The sequence below is a fragment of the Podarcis cretensis genome, assembly GCF_951804945.1.
Source record: "Podarcis cretensis genome assembly, chromosome: 8".
NCBI classification, from domain to species: Eukaryota; Metazoa; Chordata; class Lepidosauria; order Squamata; family Lacertidae; genus Podarcis; species Podarcis cretensis.
This window is the reverse complement of record NC_137177.1, coordinates 52,468,991-52,495,201: the sequence shown is the minus strand read 5'-3', so window position 1 is coordinate 52,495,201 and position 26,211 is coordinate 52,468,991. Positions and strand designations below refer to the sequence as shown.

The 26,211-nt window shown below is 48.5% G+C and overlaps 3 protein-coding genes and 1 long non-coding RNA gene across 7 annotated transcripts in view; 2 read left to right on the top strand and 2 right to left on the bottom strand.

The window, feature by feature from the left end:
- Positions 1-2,190, top strand: part of GALNS (galactosamine (N-acetyl)-6-sulfatase) — a 50,599-nt gene extending 48,409 nt beyond the window's left edge. For all 3 annotated transcript variants that reach the window (XM_079988849.1, XM_079988851.1, XM_079988850.1), the window contains one exon: positions 45-2,190. In XM_079988849.1, coding sequence (XP_079844975.1) covers positions 45-131 — 87 coding nt within the window. In that variant the 3' untranslated portion in view covers positions 132-2,190. The remainder of the gene's footprint in view (positions 1-44) is intronic.
- A 2,482-nt stretch (positions 2,191-4,672) lies between these two features.
- Positions 4,673-10,178, top strand: APRT (adenine phosphoribosyltransferase). Its single transcript, XM_079988942.1, has 5 exons — positions 4,673-4,831; positions 5,794-5,897; positions 6,831-6,964; positions 8,908-8,986; positions 9,798-10,178. The coding sequence occupies exons 1-5, from the start codon at positions 4,728-4,730 to the stop codon at positions 9,938-9,940; spliced, it is 564 nt and encodes a 187-aa protein (XP_079845068.1). The 5' UTR covers positions 4,673-4,727; the 3' UTR covers positions 9,941-10,178.
- On the bottom strand, positions 10,049-10,646 carry LOC307223124. The gene is made up of 2 exons (XR_013841961.1): positions 10,511-10,646; positions 10,049-10,223 (listed from the first exon to the last, which is right to left on the bottom strand). It is a non-coding gene; the product is annotated as an uncharacterized lncRNA (long non-coding RNA).
- Positions 10,647-11,114: 468 nt separating this feature from the next.
- On the bottom strand, positions 11,115-24,279 carry CDT1 (chromatin licensing and DNA replication factor 1). 2 transcript variants are annotated; one of them, XM_079988804.1, is made up of 10 exons: positions 23,697-24,279; positions 22,756-22,902; positions 21,474-21,721; positions 20,438-20,632; positions 17,921-18,069; positions 17,312-17,397; positions 16,397-16,585; positions 15,314-15,448; positions 14,299-14,500; positions 11,115-13,152 (listed from the first exon to the last, which is right to left on the bottom strand). In XM_079988804.1, the coding sequence occupies exons 1-10, from the start codon at positions 24,066-24,068 to the stop codon at positions 12,989-12,991; spliced, it is 1,887 nt and encodes a 628-aa protein (XP_079844930.1). In that variant the 5' UTR covers positions 24,069-24,279; the 3' UTR covers positions 11,115-12,988. The 2 variants fall into 2 exon arrangements, with proteins under 2 accessions (XP_079844930.1, XP_079844931.1); XM_079988805.1 differs by lacking the exon at positions 22,756-22,902.
- Between the last annotated feature and the right edge of the window lie 1,932 nt (positions 24,280-26,211).

Here is a 26,211-nt window from a genome sequence, read left to right as displayed (position 1 = left end):
AGTGATTTGTGGCTGACCCAGTTTCTCTTCCTGTCCTGCAACAGAATTGGGCTCCTCCAGGCTGTGAGAAGATAGGGAAGTGTTTGAAGCCACCCAGCCCCAACCCTCAAAAATGCTTTTGGCCCCACTGAGCATCTCATGCCTGACCTGCTGGAGACAGAGCTGCTGCGGATCATTTCTTCAGAAAAGGGGCATTGTGGGAAGAAGCCCAGAGTGTTTCCCTCCTCTCTTTCTCAGGGTTACAGCAGTAAATCTATATGAATTCAGCCTCTCAGTACAGACAGGGCGAAGGTACTGTGAGCTTAAGACTATTTCAGATATTAGGGCTGGAGAGCCTGCCTTAGTCCTTTGCTGCTCATAAGTTCCTTTGAGACTGAGCCCTCAGTTATCAGTTGTGATCATCTCTCACAGCATTCTGCTCCCCTCCCACTGCCTAGAATTGGAAGTTTGTCCTGGAGCTCAGGAGCCCTTCTGGACCTGATGAGGCAGAGCATCTTTGTGCCATCTAAAAATTGTTAAGCGTCAATGCCAGTATTCAGCGGCTCCAGCGAATGTACAGTGTTGCTTAAACGTGTTTGGAGCAAAGACTGCTGCTCACTGCATGCAGTGCCAGCAACATTACAGTCTATTGGCTATAATGTCTCCCATACCCTCTGCAGGCCAGCTTTGGCAGATGGGCAGGACTACCCACCTGTCAATCACCAGACATCATAATGGTGTCAAAGTTTAAAGGAGGTTGTTGCATCCTCCTTTGAGGATGTTATTCCAGCACTAATCAGTTGATTGGCACTGGAAGTGTAATGAACTAGCCATTCAGCTGATTATTAGTTACAGGAAACCCCTTTGAAGTCTTTGCAGAGTGGACAATGCACCTAAAATTGAATTCTTTCCCTCTGCAAAGAAAATGGTCTCTACTCAAAGTGCTTTCTCCAGCGTTTTCAATACAAACTGCTTTGTCTTTCTTTCTTTCTTTCTTTCTTTCTTTCTTTCTTTCTTTCTTAGCTTTTTGGATTCAAAACACAGGAGGAAGTGCTTTAAATCCAAGTTGCTTCCTGCAGCCCCCTTGGCTGCACTAGATAACTTCCTAGTGCAGCCAATCCCAGCTGATTGTTGGGGCTTTGGCACTGCAGGGCTCTCTTCGAGCACTAACAGTCAGCTGATCATTGGTGTTTGCAGAGAGTCCTGTATTGCACTTCAAAAAGGGCTCCACAGGTGCCCTTTTGGGCCCATCTATTACTTTATCTGCATCTCATACCTGATGCAATATATGCTAGCAGGTGTAGGGCAGGTGAGTGTGGCTGGCCAAAATGGTCTGGCCAGAGGCTCCCCACACCTGAGCTATATTATCAAGTTAATGCCTCTGATAGCTAAGTGGCACTTCTATGTTTAGTGGCAGTCTACCTCTACGTGCCAGTTGCTGTGGGATGGAAGAACAACAGGGTAGTTGTCATCACGCCCAGCTTGTGGGCTTCTTGGAGGCACCTGGTCAGCCACTGCTGGAAACAGATGGCTGGCAAGGTAAACCTTTCTTCTGTTATTTTGCTATGCAAAGAAGTGTTCTCCATTGCCAACATTTCTTTTAAGACTTGGTTTCAAATGGTGCCAAAATATACATTTTCAAGAAGTGCCAAAGGTTAATATGAATAAATGTCTGCTGCTGTGATGTTGTTTTTAGTATGATTAGAAGAGTTCTTTATGTTTGTTGTTAACTTTCAAGAAATACTTTTGTCAGCTTTATAACTTTCTTATTGTGTGATTGTAAGAAATTAAGGCCAATATAATATGTGATCTACAAGTGCTGTGTCTCTCTTCCCTGAGCTCCTTGTTGAATGAGATTGTGGAAGATAAGATTTGAAATGCAAATCCCGACGTGCAGTATTTTAAAATGAGAGAAGTTGGGGAAGGAAAGGAGCAGAAGTGCCTTGGGGGCCTGTCATGCTAGAATTCTGTCTGATAAGCCAAGCCTTGTGGTTTAAGCTGTGATGGATTTCTTCACATGCCCACACCAGCAAAGTCTTGTTCCACTTCACTAAGTGGATCCCAGGGGAGACATTGAAAGACTGGCCTCTGCCATGGATTCATTAAGCAGCCTTGAGTAAGTCACCTTCTCTGTCAAACTTTATGACAGTAGCCTATCTCACAGGGTTGTTGTGAAGACAGATCCAATAAAGATGGCAAAGTTGTAATGAAGATGCTATCTATAGCCTCCTGTGAAAAGGAAAGTGTTAGGGTTGTCACAGAAAAGCCGAATTGGTGGTGAAATTGCAGAACAAACTCAACTGCAAAACAGAACCACCCCCCTTACAATTCCAATCACTTCCTGTCTTTGGGGATATAGCCGTTAAAAAAGCTCTGTGTTCCGATGGAAAGTTGCATGCTTGGGTCAGTGTTTGTTTCTTCTGTTGCTAAGGACTGGCCAGCTTGGGCCAGCTGTTGGAGGAAAGTATTTTTTTCTGGTGGTGGAGGAGATAATTTGTCTTTGAGAAAATCCTAGTATTAGCAGGGACAACTGTGAAAATAGCCTACACAGTGACCTTCTGCTTCATCACCCACCCACCCTGTTCTCTGTCTTGCCCAACAAAGGCCTTTCTGAGAAATGCAAATCCTTCTGGATGGATGTGACCTTTGTATAGGCTTTCAGCTCAACTATATCCCTTTAAAGAAAAAATAAATATTCTCAGCAATGGAGACTGGAAACAGGGAAATGGCAGTGCCCCTACAAGCACCTTGTGTTGTGTTCCTTCACCCAAGATGCATTCTTTTCTGTCTTATCTAGCCTGGCAAAGAGTTCTGCATAACTTGAAAGCTTGCAGACTGTACCATGAATGTTGGCTATATAGCTGATCTGTGGATTCTATTCTAATGGACCAAACCTGGCTGCCTCTTTTGTGTCTGCAACAAGATTAAAAATGCCTTGCACAAATCATATTAATTGAGAAGTATGTTCAGGGTTTCAGCCAAATTCTTTCAGGAACAGAAGCAAACCTTTACAACTGGAAATCCAACATTGCCAAGGTGAGTTCTGGAAACTGTCCCTTCGGCTCCACCAGGGGGCTTCATGGGGCACCCGGCTTTGAACACATCCACCAGGGTTAAACAATCTGCACTGACTGTCTACCGCTTACCAAGCCAAGTTCAAGGTTTTGTTGTTGCCATTTAAAGCCCTAAACTACATACTGGGACTTCAGCTAGTGGGTTGGGGCCAATAGTTTGGATCACGGCATGATCTAAAGTGGGTCACAGCAGCAGCATGGCCAACATACAGATATATGGTTAAATAAATGAGAAACATGTTCCCATATGCATGTTTGGCTTAGAACTGGATCTTTGGTTGGAAAAGGTTGAAGATACGTTGTAGCTGTTACTGCAATTTTTTAATGCTATTTTTGTGATGTACAAATGACATGAGAAGACTTGGTCTATTTATTTGTATCACTTATAATTCCTATGATCCTTGTTTATAAAACCCGATAAAAAGTTATTAAAAAAGCAAAAAGTACACAGAGGATGGCCACCTACAGATTGCCAAAGGACAGGAAATGCATGACACAAAATGAGGACACCTTTGCATTATTATAGACGCTTCAGGTTACAGACTCCGCTAACCCAGAAATAGTACCTCGGGTTAAGAACTTTGCTTCAGGATGAGAACAGAAATCATGCGGCGGCAGTGGGAGGCCCCATTAGCTAAAGTGGTACCTCAGGTTAAGAACAGTTTCAGGTTAAGAACGGACCTCCAGAACAAATTAAGTTCTTAACCCAAGGTACCGCTGTATTTGCATAAACCAATTATATTTGCATATTTTAAGGGGGATATCACAATGATTTAAATATCAGAGGGGGAGGAGTTGTGTGCTTGCCTGATCTGCTAATTACTAGTAGGCTGGTTTATCTTTAAACCAGACTTGGACTGGACAGCCAGTGTGGTGTAGTGGTCAGAATGCTGGACTAGGACATGGGAGACTTGGGTCTGAATCCCCACTCAGCCAGGAAGCACACTGGATGACCTTGGGCCAGTCACTCTGTCTAACCTACCTCACAGGATAGTTGTGAATTATAAAAATGGGGAAGGAGGAGAAGACGATGTATGCCACCTTGAGCTCCTTGGAGGAAAATTAAATAACACAGAAAATAGAGGAATTTCCTCTGGAAAATTGCGCACAAACCCACTCCATGTCCTCGTAGCTGCAATAACCCCATATTTTCTGACCCCAGATCTCCTCCTCTGCGTGTGCCTTGTGTCAAGATTCTCGAGTGTAAGGGAGGTGGGGCAGGGACCTGACCTTTGCAAAGTACAACTCGCGTTGATGACGGCTGCAAGCCAGAGAGCGGAAGCCCAGGGCTGCAAAACCACCAGTCTCCGCTGATTCACCGGCTAAATATGCAATAAGAGTCCTGCCTCGCCCTTGAGCACCCGCTGGCAAAGTGGAGGAAAATAACTCCGTTTTTAAAACCAAAAATATTTAACGGCCTTGGTTCTGTGCACAAAGCTGGACCTTAAAACTCACGGTAAAGGAGCCACTAATTTTTTGTGCTTAATATAACCCCACATAGATCGGGACCCGGAGGTTCTAACTTTCTTTGCTCATTCCACCCCCCCAATCGCGCAAGAGTGGTGGTTCCTTGCAACTAGTGTCGTCCCCCCCCCGCCGAATGGTTTCTCCCAGGAGGGCGACTCTCCCACGCATGCGCGTTGCTTCGTACCGGGCAGATTGACTGCTCTAGCCATGGGCGCTGAGTTGCGGCAGCTGCGGCTGCAACAGAAGCGGCGGTTGGTCCAGGAGCGGATCCGGGAGTTCCCCGATTTTCCCACGCCGGGGGTGCTTTTCCGGTAAGCGGGACGGGTAGCGGCCACTTTGGGCTATATGTGATGTCGAGGTCTTTTCCCCCTGAGCATGTGCAGAGCGCAATCCTTCCCCCTCCCTTGGGGAAGCGCTCCTGTTGCCAGTGAGCCACTGGCACAAGGTCCCGGCGACTGCGGAAAGGAAAATGCACTCTGCCCATGCTCCGAAGTACACTTTTTTTCTGACCGTAAACAACTTCCCTCTGGTTGTCGAATGCCCCTCATTTAAGAGGCTCCAGGGCTCAGATTAAGCCGGTGCTCGAAGTAGGGGTGGGGGTGGTCGTCTTCTAAAAACATCCCTTTATTTATTATTACGCCCTCCAGGCGCCTGGTGCTCTCCATCAGGACAGGTCCCTGGAGGAGTTTGCAGTCCAGAAGCATAATCAGTTATGTGCACAGTTGCTACATGATTTGCCCCAGGACTGCAGAGATGAAAGGAGGACCATGCTGGTTTCTGCCCTAGATCAGGGGACAAAGGAGAACCAGGAGGCTGTGCTTCTGCCCTTTCAGCAAGTATGGGCATCCACAGGGGTGGGTGGGACATGACCCAAAACTCCCTGATTCCACAGGCTGTTTCTAGCATGCATGGAACCTGAGATAAGAGACAAAATGTGTAGCCATGATTCTTCTCGTTTTTTGGCCTGTTACAGTGTTTTACTTTGCCCCCGCAAAAAGTTCCTGCTGAGGCCCATGCCCCAAAGAGCACCATAGCAAGCAGAATATGCCATCTGTGAGCCAGGGGACGTGACTGAAGTGATACCTAGCTTTCAGGTTTGATTAAGCCTAGAGGAAGTGGGAGAATAAGGAAAATACATAAGAGGTTGGATACCTGTTTGCTTTAACTTCATTTATAAAGCAGCTCCAATGCTGGATCCCAAATATTTTTCTTCTGAAGGATAATTCCCACTCACAAAGAATTTTTTTTGACAAGTGCTTCTTTTTTCCCATAGAGATATCACCCCCCTCTTAAAGGACCCTGTTGCCTTTGCAGCCGCAATTGACCTCCTGGAAGCTCACGTCAAGGCCTCACATCCCCAGGTTGAGTACATTGCGGGTGAGTCAGGGACCAGTTTGTCTTTAAAGCTCTGGAGGGCACCAGGTTGGGGAAGGCTGTCCTTGAGAGAAAGTCAGTGGATTTTGAGTCCAAGAATGCCCCATCTACAAACATGCTGCATCCTGACAACAAATCTTCCTCCCTTGACTCCTCTGAGTTCTCTGTGCATGCTCAGATGCACTCTTGGTCAAATGTATATGCCAAGGCTGAGCCACTGAAACCAGACAGTACTCCCTTTAAATCACAAAGAGCTTGGCATTTGCTCCACTTAAAGGTAAAGGTAAAGGTACCCCTGCCCGTACGGGCCAGTCTTGACAGACTCTGGGGTTGTGCGCCCATCTCACTTAAGAGGCCAGGGGCCAGCGCTGTCCGGAGACACTTCCGGGTCACGTGGTCAGCGTGACATTGCTGCTCTGGCAAGCCAGAGCCGTACACGGAAACGCCGTTTACCTCCCCGCTGGTAAGCGGTCCCTATTTATCTACTTGCACCCGGAGGTGCTTTCGAACTGCTAGGTTGGCAGGCGCTGGGACCGAGCAGCGGGAGCGCACCCCGCCGCAGGGATTCGAACCGCCGACCTTTCGATCGGCAAGCCCTAGGCGCTGAGGCTTTAACCCACAGCGCCACCTGCGTCCCATTTGCTCCACTTAAGCCTCCACTGAATGGCCTTGCAAACAGCAAAAGAAGTGCCTGGTTTCTCCCTGGTCTGCTAACTTTCTACTTGCGGGGGATTGCACTGCATAGAGAAGCATTCTGTCATGTGAACACGTGCGGGCCCACTGCAGTGTGAAGTCCAGAGACAGGTTTACAATCTCATCTTCCTGTCAGCAGGTAGAACGCCTCACATACCACACTCACTGTGCCACAATGATGGGAGTACCACTTTTAACTTTGAGGACTGAGAAAGTAAGCTGCTGCTTCTCTGCTTCTGACAGGTCTTGATTCCCGAGGATTCCTTTTTGGACCAGCTTTGGCACAGAGATTGGGAGTTGGATTTGTGCTAATACGAAAGAAGGGGAAGCTACCAGGTCCCACAGTGTCTGTTGCCTACTCTCTGGAATATGGCCAGGTATTGGTGGGGGTTTTTTTTCTAGGGGGTGGAGGTGGGGGCTAATCAAAGGATTTCAAATGCAGCTCTGGTGAGGGGCTTCTAAAGATCGTCCAGTGTTGATTTATGCTGGCTCAGCAGGAGAAGGCAAAGCCATTTTTAAAAAAAGTGTATTATAATTTTTAATTTACCGCATTTGTACACCAAAAAATCTTAGAGCAGCTTAGCAAAGTCAGCTCTAAGACAGTCTCTTCCCTCACGCTCACAATCTAAAAAGACGTGACACATGAGGAAAAAGGAGGAGGGAAAAGCTGAAACACAAATTCTTTTTTCCCTTTTTTATTTGCATTTTCAAAAACAGGAACAGAGAGTACACTTCACCCCCCTCCGCCTGCCCCACTTATGACTTTGTACCAAATACAGCATGTATACATATACCATATAACTTCCCTTCCACCCTTTTCCTGGTTCCTTTGTTTTTCTACTCCATGTAATCACATCTTTTTAATCATCCAGTTTGTTATCTATTAAAAAACTATTTCAACCCTGCTGGATTTACTTGAGACCTGCTAAGCTATGTATTTGTTTATTCTGGTTCTTAAAATATTCAGTAAACATTATCCATTCCTCCTAGTATTCCTTCTCTTTGTTTTCTCTTATCCTGTTTGTCAGATCATCCAGTGCAGCATATTCAAACATTTTACACTGCCATTCTTCCTTAGCGGGTACTATACTTGTTCTCCACCTTTGTGCCAATAAGGTTCTAGCTGTGGCGGTGGCATATAGTAATAAACTCTCTTGGGTTTTTTTTACCTCCATTGTTACCATCCCCAAGAGGAAAATCTGTTTGGGGGAAAGTTTTTTTTAATATTTTTTTTTCATTCTTTATATATAGTTGCCCAATATTCCTTAATTACTTTACAGGACCACCACGTGTGGAAAAAGGATCCCTCAATTTCATTACACTTCTAACATATACCGTATTTTTCGCCCTATAGGACGCACTTTTTCCCCTCCAAAAATGAAGGGGAAATGTGTGTGCGTCCTATGGGGTGAATGCAGGCTTTTGCTGAAGCCTGGAGAGCAAGAGGCGTCGGTACGCACCGACCCCTCTCGCTCTCCAGGCTTCAGGAAGCTATCTACAAGCCTTGCGCGCCTGGCGGGAGTTCCCCTGGGCATGCGAGGCTTGGGGCGGCAGCCTGCAGCTCGAAGCACGGGGCGCGCTGCGGAACATGCCCTGTGCTTCGGGCAGATGTCCTCAAGCCTTGCGCGCCCGGCGGGAGGTCCCTCTGGGCTCCCAAGGCTTGCAGGCAGCAGCCTGTTCTGGGGGCTGGGGTCGGCGGAAGCTCAGGCTTCCCTCGCGCCAGCCCCGCGCCTGGGGGGGAAATTAATTTTTTTTCCTTTATTTCCCCCCCCCCCCAAAAAATCTAGGTGCGTCCTATGGGGCGGTGCGTCCTATGAGGCGAAAAATATGGTAGACATTTTCGTCAATCTGGTGTGTGTTGAACACCATCTGTGGGTCATTTTCATCATATTTTCTTTTATTGCATAGCATGCCATGAAATTCATATTCCTTTTCCATAGCTTTTCACATAATTCATAATCAGTATTGTGACTCACATCTTGCCAAACACAAGTTCTTACGGTTCTTGGAAGTTACAACTGAGGCAAGTGGCGTTTCTGGCTGCTGTTTGCTTGATAAAGAGCAGCCCCACCCCTAAGTCCTCTTTCCACCCCAATCCCCAACAAATCCCCTATCAGTAGAGCTGATAGCATCCATGTCACTCTTCTTCCCAGACAGCTGACTTGCTGGCAGTTGAGTCCTCCCTGCTCCCTCGCCAATGCCAGGCAGTTCTTTCCCACATTTTGGGGTGATGAGCCCCCACCCCAGGATTCTGGCCACTACATGCCAGTGGCGGCCCATTCGGCAAGCCTAAAATCCACCCTTCTTTTGCATCCCACAGGCAGAGCTCGAAGTTCAAAACGACGCAGTGAGCCCCGGTCAGAATGTGCTCTTGATCGACGATCTGCTTGCCACAGGAGGTGAGAACCGGGCAGGTACTGAGGCTCTTGGGTAGAGAGGATTGGCAGTCGGGGTCCTCTCCAGTTCTGCAGACACCCGAATGGAAGATGATGCCCCCCGCTGGCTTAGCCCAAAGGAAGACTTGCCATGTTCCTCTTTATTCCTGCTCTCTTGCCTGCCCAGGACCTCGTGGATTCATTGTGGGTGCTGGTCAGCACTGGGTGACAAGCCAGGCTTTGCTAGCTCAAGGAAATGGGCACAGCAGCCGTGTTTTTCCTCCTTAATCTCAAGTGTGCAGCATGATAGTTCTGCACCCGAGAGTGGAACAAGTCTGCAATCTCCATGCTAGGCTCGACATGTAAGCAGATCTCACGGCTAAAACATTATCCAGCCTCGTTTTTCTGACCTTTTGTTTTAGTTTCCTCCTCAAACGTTGCCTGGCCGCCACCGCCGCCTCTCAACTTGTGTCACATTTTTCCTAATGAGGAATTCTGGAGAACTCGGAAGCTTGCCCCATTTTTTTACTTGGTCCCAATTACCCAGTTGCAAACACATGGCGTAATGTTGGCCCACTTGGGTTTAAAATGGGATTTAACATATTGGTGGAGGATAAGGTTGTGCCCTACCCCACGCTGTTAAAGACAGCATGCTCTGAGTGCCAGTTGTTGGGAGTCACAAGTTGAGGGAGAGATATTCCCATAGCTGTCTGGTTGGCCATGGAGGGAACAGGATGTGGGCTCCAGTTGTGGGTTCTTCTCATGTTACAATCAATGGTACCTGAATAATGCAGGTTTTTCTTCTGCATGAGTAACACCCCCGTCTCTCATCTAGGGACCATGCAAGCTGCCTGTGAGCTGATGAAGAAGCTGGGGGCTAATATCCTGGAGTGTGTGGTGCTTATAGAGTTAAAGTCCCTTAAAGGGCAAGAAGCCATCAAGCCAAACTCCCTCTACTCGCTGCTGCAGTATGACTGATACCCAGGAGTGACCGCCTGCCTCAAGCCTTATTTCAGTTGAGATGGCCTTGCTGCCTTCCTCTGCCAAACAATTCCTGGCTTTGCATTGTTACCTGCAAGCTTTCTGTCCTTTTTTTTCTTAAAGTGACCCTTGCTCCCATCAAGTTGGCGTTGTCACCCTGGACTTTGTAAGTGAAGGGTTAATTACTTAAGTGCAGTGGGAGAGGCTTTTATTATTATTAAAAGAACCAAATGAAGCTCAGATTTTCCTATAAGGCTATCTCCTTGTAGGCAGTCTTGGACTTGCCAGATTGGGAAGGGGATGACTCGCTCACCAGAACCCAGGCCTAGAGGCTTCCCTTTTCAAAACAGAAGTCACTTACACCTTTTAGAAAGCAAGAGATTGTTATTCCTCTATGCTAATGGGGGGGGGCAAGGAGAGCCAGCCTGCTGTCCTCAAAACATTTTGGACTACAGTTCCCGTCAGCCTCATTGAGCAGACATGATAGAAGTTGTAGTCCTTGCAAAAGCTTGAAAGCAGGGATGCCTAGGTTTGGCATCGGTCTTGGTTGCTAAATTCCACCTAAACCACACCAGCATATTATGGCCATCCTCTTAGAACACTTTTGACGAGCTGCACCCTGAGCATTTTCCCCGATAGCTATGGCTTGTGGTTCTGCACAGGTCTTTCTTTTGGCACTGGAATGGAAAAGTACTTCTGTGCTCGAAACAAAATTAAAAAAAATCCTTCAGTTGCACCTTAAGAGACCAACTAAGTTTGTTATTGGTATGAGCTTTCATGTGCATGCACACTTCTTCAGATACTTCTGTGCTGTCCCAGAATCGAAACAGCTTGTTAAAAAAAAAGTGTCCCTTTCACATAATGTACAGTTGAGGAAGAGAACCAGGTAGTAAAAGCACGAGGGACTTAAAACCATCCAGTGTAAGAGTAGAAACATTGAAATTAATGGACATGACTTAGGTCTATTAATTTCAGTGGGTCTGCTCTAAGTAAAACATAGTGGATACAGCCCACTCTTACCCCTTTCCTTCCCCCACCTCCTTGACACTCTTCAAAATAACTCTCCTGGCTAAAATCATTTATGTTATCAGCCTTAAGTGAGGCATACAAAATATCTCTGCTTATGTTTACTTTAAAGTTACAAATTATACTCTAATCACCCAACTCCAAAAAGAATGAGAAGTTTTATTTGCATCATAAACACAATTTTTTCTAGCTAGGTCTTCAGTTTTGCCATCAAAATACACTGTGCAGACTCACCTGCACCACTTTTCTGATGTGGATTCTTCTGTTTGCTGTGGGTTTGGGGTCATTTGGTTTTGTTGCATACCGCTTTCTCTTTATTTTCATGCTGATTTCTAAAATGTTATTGCAAGGTTGCTCTAACTACTAAAAATGGCATCATTTCAATAAAAGGCAGTAGTAGCTACTGGGGGTCCTCAGCTGTTACTAGACCCCAGCTCCCATCAGCCTCAGTTAGCACGGCTGGTGTTCAGGGATGATAGGAGTCAGTAGTCCAGCGACAGCTTGAGGGCCTCAGGTTAGCCACTCCTTAAGCTTGCAAGTGAGTGACAAAAGTTCCACAAGCAGAGTCAGTTAAGGTATTTGTGAATAGGGGTTTCATTCACCTTCCTGTGGCCACTGATGGTTTTGGAGTCAGTACAGAATAGCTTTAGTGCTGCTGCAAAACTCAGTGCTGCAATGCTAAGAGGCAGGTGCAGGCCAGGGACCTCAATTCAAGGGCCCCATTTAGTTCCCAAACCGATGGATTGCCTAACAGGGTGAACTATAATTAATTTAATAGGTTTAAGGCAAATAAGTCACAACAGCAGTTTGCACAGCAGCTGTCTCGGCATCTGCTAAAGGAAAGAGCCCAAAAAATGAAGGGGACAAGATGAGGTCACATGCAGTCACAAGGAAGTCCCTTTACTGACAGATAAGATTCCCTGGTTCCATGTGTGAGATTGTAGAGCCGTACAATGGGCTGGGCCAGCCTTTCCCAACCTCGGGGTCCCAGGTGGTTGGGCTACAAATCCCATAATCCTTAACCAGCCAGGAGCTGTGGTCAGGGAAGATGGGAGCTGTAAGTCCAACATCTGGGGAAAGGTTGAGACAGGGTGCTCTAGGGCATGCAAAGTCAAGTCACAACCACACCATACATTACAAACACATGACTCCCCCCCCCCCAAAGATCCTGGGAACTGTAGTTTACCACTGAGCTAGAACCCCTGCACCCTTAACAAACTACAGTTCCCAGCATTCTTTGGGGCAAGTGTAGTATGTTAAATGTATGGTGAACCTGTGACCTCAGGCTCAAGCGAAATTGCAGAAATCCACCACCGCTGCTCTTGGCTCAATCCCTTTTACTGAAGCTAAGAGACAAAAATGTCAACTAAATGGCTTGGGCAGTTAAAAATCACTCATTTTAAGCTCCTCCTGATCAATAAATAGTTATTGCTAAGGTTCATATGTTTTACAGCCAATTTTTTTTTTAAGTACTTTTAATGTCCTCTATCTACCAAGTCTTGGAGGAACTGAAACTCCCTTTGTGGAAAAAGGCAGCTCCCACCGCTTCCTGCCAGATGAGGGAATGGAAATGCTAGTCATGAAAGGAGTAATGGCAGCGTCATTCTCTATTTCTGCTCAGCAAATCTGGCAAGTGGGAAAGCGGTGCTGACAAAGAACTTTTTTAATGCACGAAGGCGAAAAGTTTGGTACTTTGTTGTGATGCGCCAATCAAACTGAATTTCTTGGTTTGTATGTGCTGCCCTCTTGTGGCCTTACAGAACAGTAACAGCTACACAGGCACCAGGATGGCACTTAGAAAACGAGGAGGGAAGGAAGGAAGGAGATGCCATATCCTCTTAATTCTGAAAAAGCCACAATATTCACATTTTGCTCACATTCATGCATTAGCTAAAAGGAGAGAAAATGACACACACGTCTCTGGCCATCGGGGTCCTTTCTCAAGAGAGATTGTGCCAACAGGCACACAATGATGACGCTGAGCCTAAGGCATGATCTCCCCCCACCCTGCAGCATAGATTAGAGCCTTTCCTCTTCCTTTGCCCTTGCGGCCAGTCTCTCCGTGACAACGTTGAGGTCCACGCTTTTGTCCAGCTTGATGTACGTTTCTTGCCGGATGGGGAGAACACTCACCCAGTCGGGCAGCAGCTCTGAGAGGAGATGAAGGTGCTTTTCTGTCTCTCCTGCAGGGACAGAGGAAGAGTTTCAGACAGAGCACTGTGCCATCTGATTGTTTTCTCACTTAACAGCTTTTGTTTAGTGAGAACAGAAAGCCCCTGTCTATCATAGGGATTCCCACTATAAATGACTCCATGGTGGTTAAATCACCACTGAAAACATGGCAGGGAAAGGGCTCTTTGCATGCAGACGGTTGCACGATTAATCCTCTTAACAACTCCTCTTAAAAAGATATGCAGCTTTTTTTTTGTTAGAGGGCACATTCCCAGGGTAAGTGTATAGTAAGACGGAGGCACATGGTGGCAGAGGGTTGTGCCAGGGACGACAAAAAAAGTTTTCTAGACTAGCGATCACCCTGCTTCAGATTGGAATACCTAGCCCAACTGGGTTTGATGGGGTTACCCTCAAGTGTACGGAACATTATTTTTTGTGTAAACACAACAGACCAATTCATACACTGTTGCAGTGGAAGCTGATATTTTCCCATAAGGTGTTTGTTCTTACACAGCTGGGAGGTAAACAACTTCGCCCCAAGCCATGCAACCAGCAGAGCATTGCTTTGTAAGTCAAGTATTTAAAGACCAATTAAGCTGAAACTTTGATCTCGAACTTGCCTCCCACAGGAGCCAGTGATAGCCAGCAACTGGGATGGCTTTAAAAGAGGATTAGACTAACGCATGGAGGACAAGGTACACCCTGCCTCCAATGTTAAGAGACATTAGGCCTCTGAATACCAGGCTGCTGGGAATCGCAGGTGGCAGAGCACTGTTGCACTCCTCTCCAGCTTGCAGGCTTCCAATAGGCATCTGGTTGGCCACTGGGGGAATAGGATGCTTGGTTAGATGGGCCACTTGCCTGACCCAGCAGGCCAGTTCCTATGCTCCTAAAATACAGCCTGTTTTAGTTGTTCTGAAACTTCATAGAAAGAGGGGACACACTTTTAAAAATGGCTGGGGGGAATTAGAAAACAAACAGGAAGGAACAAACCCTGATGGGGTGGAAGAATGGAGCCGCCTAAAATGAGGCATGATGAGAACTATAGTTCTGCAACATCCGAGGGGCACAGCTTCCCCATCTCTGCCTGGAGACAACGCATCACCCCCTCCTCTCCCTCTCAAAGCTCGCCAGGTGTGCCCACTTCCTCCCCTTACCAAACGTCATGAGGGACCGGTAGCTGGCCATCATCCGCTGGCACGCCACCTCCATGGGCAGCGCCTGCTTCTTCTCTGCCACAAAGACGTTGCGCAGGACCCGCGCCATCTCCGGCAGACGCGACAGCATGTCCAGGCGCCGCTCCTGCTGCGGGTTCCGCACCATCAGTGCCTGCAGCTTTTGAACTTCCTTGGCTCTGACCTGAGAGAGAGAAAGGGAGAGAGGTGGTGGTGGCATCAGAAGGGATCAAACCTGATAGCTTCTGTGTGCAAAGCAGATGCTCTGCTGGAACTGAGCTATGCATCCTTTAGAGTTCTAAGTGTGCATCTTGTCTGCGACAAGGAAAGGGGGTGGGTCGGGCAGGGCAAAGAGCGGTGCAAGAAGAACAAGGAGTGAGTCTGTGTGGGAAGGGGAAGAATATAAGAAGAGCCTGCAGGATCAGGCCATCTAGCCCAGCAGCCTGTTCTGAGTGGCCAACCAGATGCCCCCAATGGGAATCCCACAAGAAGGGCCCAAGCATAAGGGCACTCCTCCCATCTTGCAGTTTCCAGCAACTTGCACTCAAAGGTGCCACCCTTATAATACTTAAAGGTAAAGGTACCCCTGCCCGTACGGGCCAGTCTTGACAGACTCTGGGGTTGTGCGCCCATCTCACTTAAGAGGCCAGGGGCCAGCGCTGTCCGGAGACACTTCCGGGTCACGTGGCCAGCGTGACATCGCTGCTCTGGCCAGAGCCAGAGCCAGAGCCAGAGCCAGAGCCGCACACGGAAACGTCGTTTACCTTCCCGCTGGTAAGCGGTCCCTTATAATACTTACCAAAATAAAATAAAATAAAAATAAGAGTAAGAGAGTAAGAGTAATGATGCATGAGGTGGAGCAGGTCCCATCTGCAAAACCCCTTTCTGACTTTGGATGTTGGGACCTGGAGTTCCTTACTATACAAACCAAGAACAAAGGAGACCCACATCCCACAAGCCTGAAGCCTGCCTGGTGAGGAGACGGCAAGGCACTCACCCTCTCCAACAAGGACTGGGACACCCCTTTCAGGCTGCTGGGGGTGCCAGCTGGCGGGGGTGGCCGAGGGGACTCTGGCACAGAGGGGCTGGTTTCGGCGGTCCTCAGAGCCAGATTGGCCAGCGCCTTCTCCATCTGTTGTTGGGTGTGGCAGAAAGAAAGAGAGAGCAGGTGGGTCAGCCATCACTAGCAGTTTTTCTCACCTGGCAAGCAAAGGAGTCTTGCGTAGCTGAAAAGCAGTTGCGATGCCATGCCTAACAGTAAACTGATAAGCTCCTGAACAATTTCTCGCCCCCACCACGCACAAACAGCCCGTTCAACTGAGATGCAGGTGGTTGAGGCAGCAGAGAGGACCTGTTGCTCCCTCTTCCCCAGCACAGTAATAAACAACCAACTTTATCTAGCCACAGGCTTTCCCTCTGTAGTACCAAATCCCAAATTTTGGACCCCTCCCTTTTTAGGGGGAGCAAGCTGCTAGGAGCTGGCATTAAGGACAAAATAAAAGCAAGTCCAAAGAAAAAATTGGCCAACTTCTGACTGCAGGGAAAGAGTCAACAGTCACACAAGGAGGCAGACCCATAACAACATTTCATACTCCAATGCTCAAGATCCACTCATAATAAATTCAAGCTATCAGTACAAATTTATATAAAATATTCCTTACAAATTTAGTACACAGAAATTCAAAGTATTAGCATACAAATCCCTATATGGCGCCTTCCTCAATACGAAGCATCTCCTATCCCAAGATTGGCAGGTGAGGCTGCAGTTGTGCCATCACTGGGGCATACCCAGTTGGCAGCAACCTACGACAGGGCCTCTTTGGTGGTGGCTCCCCATCTGTGGAATTCCTTCCACAAGGAATTCCATCTGACGGCTGAAAGAAGCTGCTCCTGGCGACCTCGAGAGATCACTGGCTAACTGTTTGCAAGAAGGCTTTATAAAAAAATTGATGTTATTGACAGGTTTGCTGCCCCGGGAGCTCCTTTGCAAGGAAGAACAGGATATAAAATGGAAATAATAATAGCTAAGTCGAAGAGTCCCACCCACACGCAGAGGGCCTTCTCCTTTGGCCAGCTTTACCTTGGGCGTCATCAGGCTGCGAGCCTTGGCCAGCACTTCTTGAGCAGTCGTGATTTTGTCCACCTGCGGGGGCTGAGGCACCTCCGCAGGGACGATATCGGGCACGTCGTCAACACTGAACCGGGGATGCCACCTTGTCAGTTTGTCTTCCGGCACCACCATTGGAGGGTTGAGAGACGCCAAGAAAGCCTGTGGGAAGTTAGCACAGGGGAGGTGATGACTATGCCTGATATAGCACCCGGACCAGCACCTGATAAGGTATAGCAAACATGAGTCTCCAGCTGCTTTTGGGCTACAACTCCCATCAAGACTAGTGGTCAGGGATTGGGGGGAAGTGTAGCCCAGAAACATCTGAAGAACCAAGCTTGGGAAACCCTGATGTGAAGCAACCCTCCATAGGAGGTATTTTCTCATTTACGTGGCAAAGGCAGGAACAAGTGGAGGGAGGAGACGACAGCTGGGAGGGGGAAGGGCCAGATGAAGAAGACCTTCAGAGGTCCTAGGCACTGAGAAGATGATGGTGCCCCCACATGCAATTCAAAACAAGGACGATACTAAACCGTAAAATAAAATGTATTTTTCAAGAGCTTGCATGCTTGCAGAAATGTGTGTGCATATTATGTCTTGTGCAACCCATGACAGGATCTGCTTTCTTCACATTCTTTTGGTCTACAATAGTAGACATTAGTTGTAGTCCCACCCCCCAGTTTAGGTGGGGATAAGTAATAAGAAGAGAACAGGAAAACTGGGGAAGACTGTGGAGTGTAAGATGCCTGAAAGTTCCGATTCTTTGTGCTTTTTTTTGAACTGTCAAATTCTTCCCAGAGCTTCTCATGCGTTGCTGGTGTATGTGCTTAGTCTGCTTACTGGGTAAATCCAGCACTTTTGGGGGGAGTGGGGGGAGAAGAGACTCACCTTGTGGTGCCTTTTTACAATGTTAACCAAGTTCCTGCCAAATATTTTCCGACGCTCCATCAGGTGCGATGCCGACAGCTTCTCTCCTGAAACAAAAAAAATGAAGGGTGATGGGCCACACCTCCCTCTTGCTCCCTCTGAAACTGCTGTTCCCTTCTACCCGCCAGTTCAGGGATGGGAAACCTTTGAGTTGGGCTGGAGGCGGGCACATGCCAGTGGTGGGCGGGGCCAGAGGCAAAAGTGGGCGGAGCAACTAAGTGGCATAGGCTGGTGTTTACACACTCCTCTCTCCATCCTCCTCCCAAGGCAAGCAAGAGGCGCCACTGTCAGGATCAAACAGGATGCAGCCCAAAGAGACTCCCAAGGGCCAGAAACGGGGGCCTGGAGAGCCACACCTGGTCCCCGGGACCAAGGTAGCCTTACTGTAATGAAATGGTCCTACAATGACACACACTGGGGTGGTTCTTTGGCAACCCAGCACAAACGTCTTCAAGTTTGGTCCTTAGTACATTTCAAAGGGTGTGGCAGGAAACGTACAATGAAGTCTACCTGCCCACTTTCCTCCCGAGCTCATAGGAGCTTCTTTTGCGAATGCCGCACAGGACCCACCTGCCTCTAGAACGGGTTCGATCGTCAGCTGGTAGTCGCTTCTCTTCTGACCGGGGGTGCCAAAGGTGGGAATGTTCTTCTCCTGGCGCATGATGTACGAAGCTGGATACACAGCTTTGATCTGACCCAGGTTCCGTTCTTCAAATTGCCTGCAGACAGGCAGGGAGAATATCAGTGCCCAAGATCTTGGACGCGATCAGAAGTTTATAAATGATCAGATAAATAGAATGTAATCAACCCCTTCGGGAGTGAACATCCCATTAATATGGTGGCACCCTCAAAATGAGGACCAGGAGGTTCTTGGGTGTGGCAGACAGATACAAACTGGCACGCAAAATAGGTTTGCACCCGTGATATTGTCATTAAGTTATTAATCACCTTCACTGCCAACCTAGCAGTTCGAAAGCACCTCCGGGTGCAAGTAGATAAATAGGGACCGCTTACCAGCGGGAAGGTAAACGGCGTTTCCGTGTGCGGCTCTGGCTCGCCAGAGCAGCGATGTCACGCTGGCCACGTGACCCGGAAGTGTCTCCGGACAGCGCTGGCCCCTGGCCTCTTAAGTGAGATGGGCGCACAACCCCAGAGTCTGTCAAGACTGGCCCGTACGGGCAGGGGTACCTTTACCTTTATACAATCATCTCAAGGTGACGTACCGTTAAAACCAGCAAGCAAACAAAAAAACATTTAGACACACAAAAAAAAGCAGATAAATTTAAAACAAGATGAAAACCGTCCAAAATAGACAGTGATGGCAAATACCCATTGGTCCAGCTGGGAAAGGCTGATGGAACAAATAATGATAAGAGTTGGAAGAGAGCCCAAGGATCATCTAGTCCAAACCCCCGCAATGCAGGAATCACAACTAACATGTCTTCAGTTGTTCTCAGAAAGTGCAGAATCTCAACAGGAATGATATTCCACGGAACAGGGGCAGCCACACTAAAAGCCCCGCTCCAAGCTGCTATGGGACAAACCTCTGAGATCTTGGGGACTTGCCCAAGAAACTTACCCGCAAACCAAGCAATTTGCTAGGTGTATAAGGGAGAAGGCAGTCTCTCTCTCCAGTAACCTGACCCTAAGCTGTATAGGGCCTTGTGCGTTAGTACCAACACCATGAGGACTAAAAGCTTGAAGCAAAAGTGGTCAAGAGTATCCACCTAGCCCAGCACTTTTGTCTCTCCGGCCAGAAGTCTTCAAGCAGAAGAAAGAGGTATTCTGACTCTAGCTGTGGAGGTTCCAACACCATTTATCACTGCCAAGAGCTCCCAAGACCTGTTACCCAGCTTCCATGATTTTATCTAGTCAAGGGAATGGGAAACCTTTGCAGGGTTGTGGGGGGTGGGAGTGGTAGACAAGGGTCGGGGCAAAAGTGAGCAGGGCAACAGCTGCAACTCTTAACTTTGAGCAGTAGGGGGCAATCCAACCTCCTCACCAAAAGCCAGAGGCTTCTACAGCCCCTCGCATCCATTCAGGCAACTGAGCAGAATGACCACAGTTTAATGCAGCGGTAGGCAACCTAACGCGGGTGGCGGGTGGCGCTGTGAGTTAAACCACAGAGCCTAGGACTTGCCAATCAGAAGGTTGGCGGTTCGAATCCCCGCAATGGGGTGAGCTCCCGCTGCTCGGTCCCTGCTCCTGCCAACCTAGCAGTTCGAAAGCACGTCAAAGTGCAAGTAGATAAATAGGTACCACTCTGGCAGGAAGGTAAATGGCGTTTCCGTGCGCTGCTCTGGTTCTCCAGAAGCAGCTTAGTCATGCTGACCACATGACCCGGAAGCTGTACGCCGGCTCCCTCGGCCAATAAAGCGAGATGAGCACTGCAACCCCAGAGTCGACCACGACTGGACCTAATGGTCAGGGGTCCCTTTACCTTTACCTTTAGGCAACCTAAGGCCCATGGGCTGGATGCGGCCCAATTGACTTCTAAATCCGGCACGAGGATGGTCCGAGAATCAGTGTGTTTTTACATGAGTAGAATATGTGCTTTTATTTAAAATGCATCTCTGGGTTATTTGTGGGGCATAGGAATTTGGGACAGTGGACTGGCCCACGGCTGAAAAAGGTTGCTGGCCCCTGGTTTAATGGGTTCTCAAAGCACTCTGGGCACAGAGCAGGTTTGGGGAGGGTGTGCGGCATTGGAAGAGCACTGGGGGGACTAACCAGAGGTGTCTGGAGCTGATGACAACACGCTGTGAGGTGAAGTTCTTTGGTTCGCCACTCATTGCACGAAGTACTATTGCTTTCTGCTCAGGAAAGGCCATCCATTTTATTACATGCCAAGTAATTAACATCGGGGGGGAGGGACCACCAGCCCAGAAGGGAATTCTGGTCTACCACTGTATTACAAAGCCTGCTCTAATCTTCACTCTGTTATTCCCAACTGGCATCCTGGGCAGAATTATTAGCTTGCCAGGTGGAGAGATGGTCACTTTCTCTACCTCTCCGGACTGCTGACTGCTCACAGGTGATTGCCTCCCGCGCTCCCTGCCCACCCCAAGTGAAAGGGTGAGCTCTCACCTGCGCATCATGTCCTGGATGCCTTGCTTGACCTTGGCAAAGGTCACCGTCTCTGAGCGGTTGAAAAGCATCCCCACGATGGTGTCCATGCTGCGGAACATCTCGGCCAGCACCTTGTACTTGTAAGGCAGCGCGAGTCCCGGGGGGACATCCTGGGCGAGGTTGTGGAAGCGCTGGAAGGCTGGAGCCTTCGCACTGGGAAGATGGGAGAATAAAATAATCAGGTGTTTCCGTCACACGACAGCACAATGTCACCTTAGCTCTCACACAGGTAGTTGTCGGCGGAGGTTTTGGATGACAGTTGCAAGCATTTAAGAGCAGCATATCCATTTTCAGATCTGCTGTACTTTGATCTAGAGGATCAAAAATATTTTTAAATCAATTTATTGGCTGGGCGTTGCAATCCTAATTATTGACTGGGACATCCAAGCATCCGGCAGACTCAAACAGTAGGAGACGCCCAGTTCTGCTTAGGATTGGGCTGTTTGATGGCCTCAAACAGGGATGGCTCACTTGTTGTTGCCCAGATGTTGCTAGACTCCCACCAATCCCAGCCAACGAGACCAATAATCTCTAGGGGAAATGGCAGCCACATAACAATTGGGGTGGGCACAAGCTAACCACCCCTAAACTCAATCAAACAATCAATCACTCTATTATGGCCAATGGCCAATATCCAGAAAGGAACTTTGTACAAATATATAACATACAAAACAAAATAGAAAACGACAGCAATCAAACTATTAGTATAACTATTGTACTACAGAACACCAGGCACAGAAAACAAATTTATAAATTTGCTAAAATTAATCCCCGCAGAATTTTACATGCAGCAGCACAATATTACACACAAAGATGGATGAGTACTGATATGCTAAAAGTAAAAAGGCTTCAAATGCAAGCTATCGCCCTGGGAATTTCCAAAAAAAAGGGTTCGATGCCCTAAGACCCCTAATCTAGAAAATCGCCAAGTCCCCTCTCACCAGACACCTGGTTTCATCACCAAGGCCAACCACTCAGAAAGCTCTTCCCCTACCTGGTCTCTGCTGTTGGCTCAGGATTGCTTTCGCCCAGCTGGAGTTGAGGGAGGTTCCTCACTTTCTCCTTCTCAGCCTCTTTCCTCTTGCTGATTTTGGATTCCAGCAGCCGAGCCCGTTTTAATCTGCTCTTTATGTCACCGTCAGCCTCTGAGGAGCTGGCTGGCAAAGTGACTTTCTGTGCCAGGGCACGGATCTTCGCCAGACGACCGCTCAGCTCTGCCAACTTCTCCTTAGACACCATCTCCTGTTTGGAAGGAGAGAAATCTCAGCTACGGAGATTCCTGCCTTATTCACATAGGGAAGGAAAGGGCAAGAACGACCTCTCTCTGCCAGAGACCCTGGAGAGGGACTGCCATTCAGAGTAGACAGCAGTGGCCTGAATAGGCTAATAGTCTGAGCTGCTATAAGGCAGATTCATATGTTCCTTTGTACAGGCGACCCTCCCTTTTGAAATCTAAATATCCAGCAGACAATCCTTTTGAGTAATCTCTACAGTTTGGTACTTGCCAGTGGCAAGCGGCAACCAGTGGCGAGGTAAGCAAGTGAATGACCTGTGAGCATCACAGACTCCATCAGACTGCCAGCCCTCAATCACTATGGTTGCAATTCTTAAGCAAACTTAGCACAGCTCTGCAGCAGTGCTGCATCTTTCCTTAATCTTGCAGCTCTGAAGTAGTCAGTGTTAGAAACTGAGATATGAAAGCTAGGAGCTAAATAGCACCTTAAACCTAGGTTACAGGCGAAACAACAGAACGTCTCGGCACCCATTTTTTAAAACAAGAATACAAAGCTGAAAATGAATGAAAAGCAGCTAAAATATTATGTTCATTTTTCACAGGGTCTACTCCTTCCCCTGCCCACCCCCCTCCTAATATTCTTAAGAGGGTCTCTTCTCCAGTCTTCAGAGAGAAGCTGGAAGTTGGGAGGCAGAAAAAGCTCCTCCTTTCCTTCCACTCTGCAGTTTTAATCTGAAATCTTCGGCGCAGTACTGCGCCCAGAGCCCAGAAACTGCTCGCACTAATGAAATTCCCTGTTGCAAAATGCGCCTAGAACAATGGGAATTTTGAACACAGGAAGCAGTGCTGGGCCATTAGAATCTGGAGTCACTGAACCCAGTCAATGTGTATGCTAATGACAAAGGGTGCTGTGGCAGCTCAGAGGCTATCAGGTTTACTGAGCTGTGCAAGCTTCAGGAGGCAGCAGAATGCTATGTCAGATGTTTAGAGATGGTGGCCTATACAATCCAAAGGCCACCCCCCTTTCCTCTCCAAGGCTCACCTTCTCTACCGGCACTACGGCAGGCTGCACTGTGGTCTCCAGCTGCAGACCTGGTGAAAGAGTCACATTGGCCAAATCCTTTGCCTTTTTATCCAGACTGGAGGGGCTGGGTACCCCAAGGGCTGTGGGGGAAGCAAAGCCTGGGACCTGAAACAGAAGCATTCCAGTCAGAATTGGCAACACATCTCCTTTCAGAATACCAGTTGCTTAAGGAGTTGAGTATGTAGCCTGAAGAAGAGAAGGCTGAGAGTTGACATGATGGCCAGCTTCAAACATCTGAAGGGCTGTCACATGCAATAAGGAGCAGGCTTGTTTTCTGCTGCTCCAGAGTGTGGGAACCAAACCAATGGATTCAAATTACAACTGAACACAGTATTCCAAGTTTTCTAACCACATTGGGTTCTCACTGTAATATCTTACTAAAACCCCATATTCCCTCCTTGGTCAGCCCCCACCAATTCAAACCCTATTAATGCATGTCAGGGGGGTTATTATTTTTTACTCCCAATGTACATCACTTTACACATATTTTGCTCTGAGCCCGATTAACCATTTTAATGCCCATTTCAGAAATATTCTTTTCCCCATTTTTGGGCACAGTCAATAACAAGGTCTCTACACTACGACAACTTAATAGCACCGCCATATTCAGGAATAGTCTACCTCAACCATCCAAGACGCTGCAGACAACCAACGTGCGAATGGCATGGCCATCAGGTCTGACCCCACAGGACTCTTCCCTAGAAAGGTGCCTGCTGCCATGTCGCCTCTGAGCTCACACCGGGGAAGGATCAAGAAAACCCGAAGGGGCGGGCCCATTCACACAGCCCCGACTTCCACCCTTTCCCACTACACAACAAGGCTCCGGGCAACTAATCCGGATTAAAGAGGCTCGAGGTAAGAGCGCGCGGTCCTGCTTCCCCTCCTTTCGGGTCACTCACCGCCTCGCCTTTTTCCTCCGCGGGCATCACCAGCGTCTTCCGGGCGGTGCCCTTCGCACCGAGACGGCGGCGGCCTTGGGCAGAGACCGGCGTGAGCTCCGCCTCGGGCTCCGGCCTGCGCCTTTTCCTGCTGCTGCTGGGCAGCGAGGGCTGCGGGCAGCTGGAGCCGAGCGGGGTGCGAGGAGGCTCCAAGAGGCCCGGCCCCGTCTCTTCCTCCTGCTGCTGCTGCTCCTTCTTCTTCTCGGGCCTGCCGGCCTCCAGGGGCTCGGGGGCTCCATCAGCTTGTACCTTCCGGCGCTTGGCGCTCAAGCTGCCCGCCGCGGGGCCCTTCTTGTTCTGCGCGAAGAAATCGGTGACCCGGAGCTGCGCCATAGCGTCCACGTGGCCGCTTCTTCTTCCTATGGAACGTTCCGAGCCCGGCTTACTACTCAGCGTTCCATCCGGCGGCAACAAAGTATCCGACTTTCGCGGGCTTGGCCTAAGCCCCGCCCCTTAGCTTGGTTCCTTTCCCGCGCTGGCGCGGACGAACTCTTAAAGGCGCCGCTTAGCTTTTCCCGCCTTCATTGCATGCAGAGACCTGCGGGGCCAGCGAAGCAGAACTAGAAAGGCGGCACTTCTTCTTTTTTCTGTAGAAGCGGGGGAACCTGTAGTCCTCAGAGTACTGTTGAACTGCAACTCCCACCATCTCCGGCCATTGGCTATGCTGGCTGGGCTGATGGGAATTGTAGTCCAAAACTCTGGCAGTGAGCTGGGAGGTGGGGTGAACAAACCGCAGCCCGCCATATGCTCTTGGACTACAACTCCCATGATCCTTCACCATTGGCCATGCTGGCTGGGGCCCATGGGAGTTGGAGTCCGCCAAACATCTGGAGGGCCGCAGATGTCCCCCAGGGAAGCTAATTTAAGTACTTCTGTATTTCTCTGTTTTTCTGCAGTGAGAGAGAAGGACTTGCTTTGAGGTTTGTTTGGGTGAGGACGCAGGAGAGATCCAGGCTCATAGCCCTGTCCAGAAGTAACAAGATTTCAATAAAGTAAAACCAACTATAAACAGAGAGTAATCTTGTACACCCTTAACTGGGAGTAAGCCTCCTTATTGGGGCTTACTTCTGAATAGACCTGTCTAGAATGCTTACTCCCACTGTGTTCAATGGAACTTAACTCTCTGGTATGTTGAGGACTACGGGACGCGGGTGGCGCTGTGAGTTAAACCACAGAGCCTAGGACTTGCCAATCAGAAGGTTGGCGGTTCGAATCCCCGCAATGGGGTGAGCTCCCGCTGCTCGGTCCCTGCTCCTGCCAACCTAGCAGTTCGAAAGCACGTCAAAGTGCAAGTAGATAAATAGGTACCGCTCTGGCGGGAAGGTAAACGGTGTTTCCGTGTGCTGCTCTGGTTCGCCAGAAGCGGCTTAGTCAAGCTGGCCACATGACCCAGAAGCTGTATGCTGGCTCCCTCGGCCAATAAAGCGAGATGAGCGCTGCAACCCCAGAGTCGGCCATGACTGGACCTAATGGTCAGGGGTCCTTTTACAGGCCTTGGTCCAGTATACCCAAAGGAGCGTCTCAACCCCCATCGTTCTACCCGGACACTGAGGTCCAGCACCGAGAGCCTTCTTGCGGTTCCCTCATTGCAAGAAGCCAAGTTACAGGGAACCAGGCAGAGGGCCTTCTCGGTAGTGGCGCCCTCCCTGTGGAACGCCCTCCCACCAAATGTCAAAGAGAACAACAACTACCAGACTTTTAGAAGACATCTGAAGGCAGCCCTGTTTAGGGAGGCTTTTAATGTTTGAGGTATTACAGTATTTGATATTTCTTGGAAGCCGCCCAATGTGGCTGGGGAGGCCCAGCCAGATGGGCGGAGTATAAATATATTATTATTATTATTATTATTGTTGTTGTTGTTGTTGTTGTTGTTGTTGTTGTTGTGGGTGGAGTATAAATATGTTGTTGTTGTTGTTGTTGTTGTTGTTGTTGTTGTTGTTGTTGTTATTTTACCTTTTTTACCTGTGTTGAGGACTACAACCTTAGATGGCTTCCAAAAACATAGGGAGCAGCCTTCCACAGAGTCTGACCATTGGTCCATCCAACTCACTATTATCTACACTATACTAACCAGCAGCAGCTTTCCAGACAACTTCAAGTGGGATATTGTCAGCCCCACCTGGAGATGCCAGAAATTGAACTTCTGACCTTCTGCATAAAAAGCCTATGCCCTGTCACTATGCTTCAGTTCTTAGAAGGGAACTAAGACCAACTCACTGAGTGCCAGTTAGTCATGGTGGATCAGGGGTAGATTGAACCTCCATGTTCAGAGGCAGTAATCCCAAAGAGTACAGTTAATCTATTTTTTTACTGCTTTGTAAGTAACGTATGGGAATACAGTGACAACTGCAAAGTTGGCGCCTTGCCAGTGGTCAATCTGTGTCGAGTCCTTTAAGAAAGAGTGGCATAATTGTCTGGGGAAAGATCAAGCAAGCCTTCTTGCATTAATTAATCCATTGGGATTTATTTCATAGAT

What these genes read in the sequence shown, in the direction of transcription:
- APRT (XM_079988942.1), top strand. Translation starts at nt 4,728, where the DNA reads ATGGGCGCTGAGTTGCGGCAGCTGCGGCTGCAACAGAAGCGGCGGTTG. An exon ending in ACGCCGGGGGTGCTTTTCCG is followed by an intron (nt 4,832 to 5,793) that starts GTAAGCGGGACG and finishes TTTTTCCCATAG; the next exon opens with AGATATCACCCCCCTCTTAA. An exon ending in ACTCTCTGGAATATGGCCAG is followed by an intron (nt 6,965 to 8,907) that starts GTATTGGTGGGG and finishes TGCATCCCACAG; the next exon opens with GCAGAGCTCGAAGTTCAAAA.
- CDT1 (XM_079988804.1), bottom strand. Translation starts at nt 24,068, where the DNA reads ATGGCGCAGCTCCGGGTCACCGATTTCTTCGCGCAGAACAAGAAGGGC. An exon ending in CCGTAGTGCCGGTAGAGAAG is followed by an intron (nt 21,722 to 22,755) that starts GTGAGCCTTGGA and finishes CCTTCCAAACAG; the next exon opens with GAGATGGTGTCTAAGGAGAA. An exon ending in CCCAGTCCTTGTTGGAGAGG is followed by an intron (nt 14,501 to 15,313) that starts GTGAGTGCCTTG and finishes TCTCTCTCTCAG; the next exon opens with GTCAGAGCCAAGGAAGTTCA.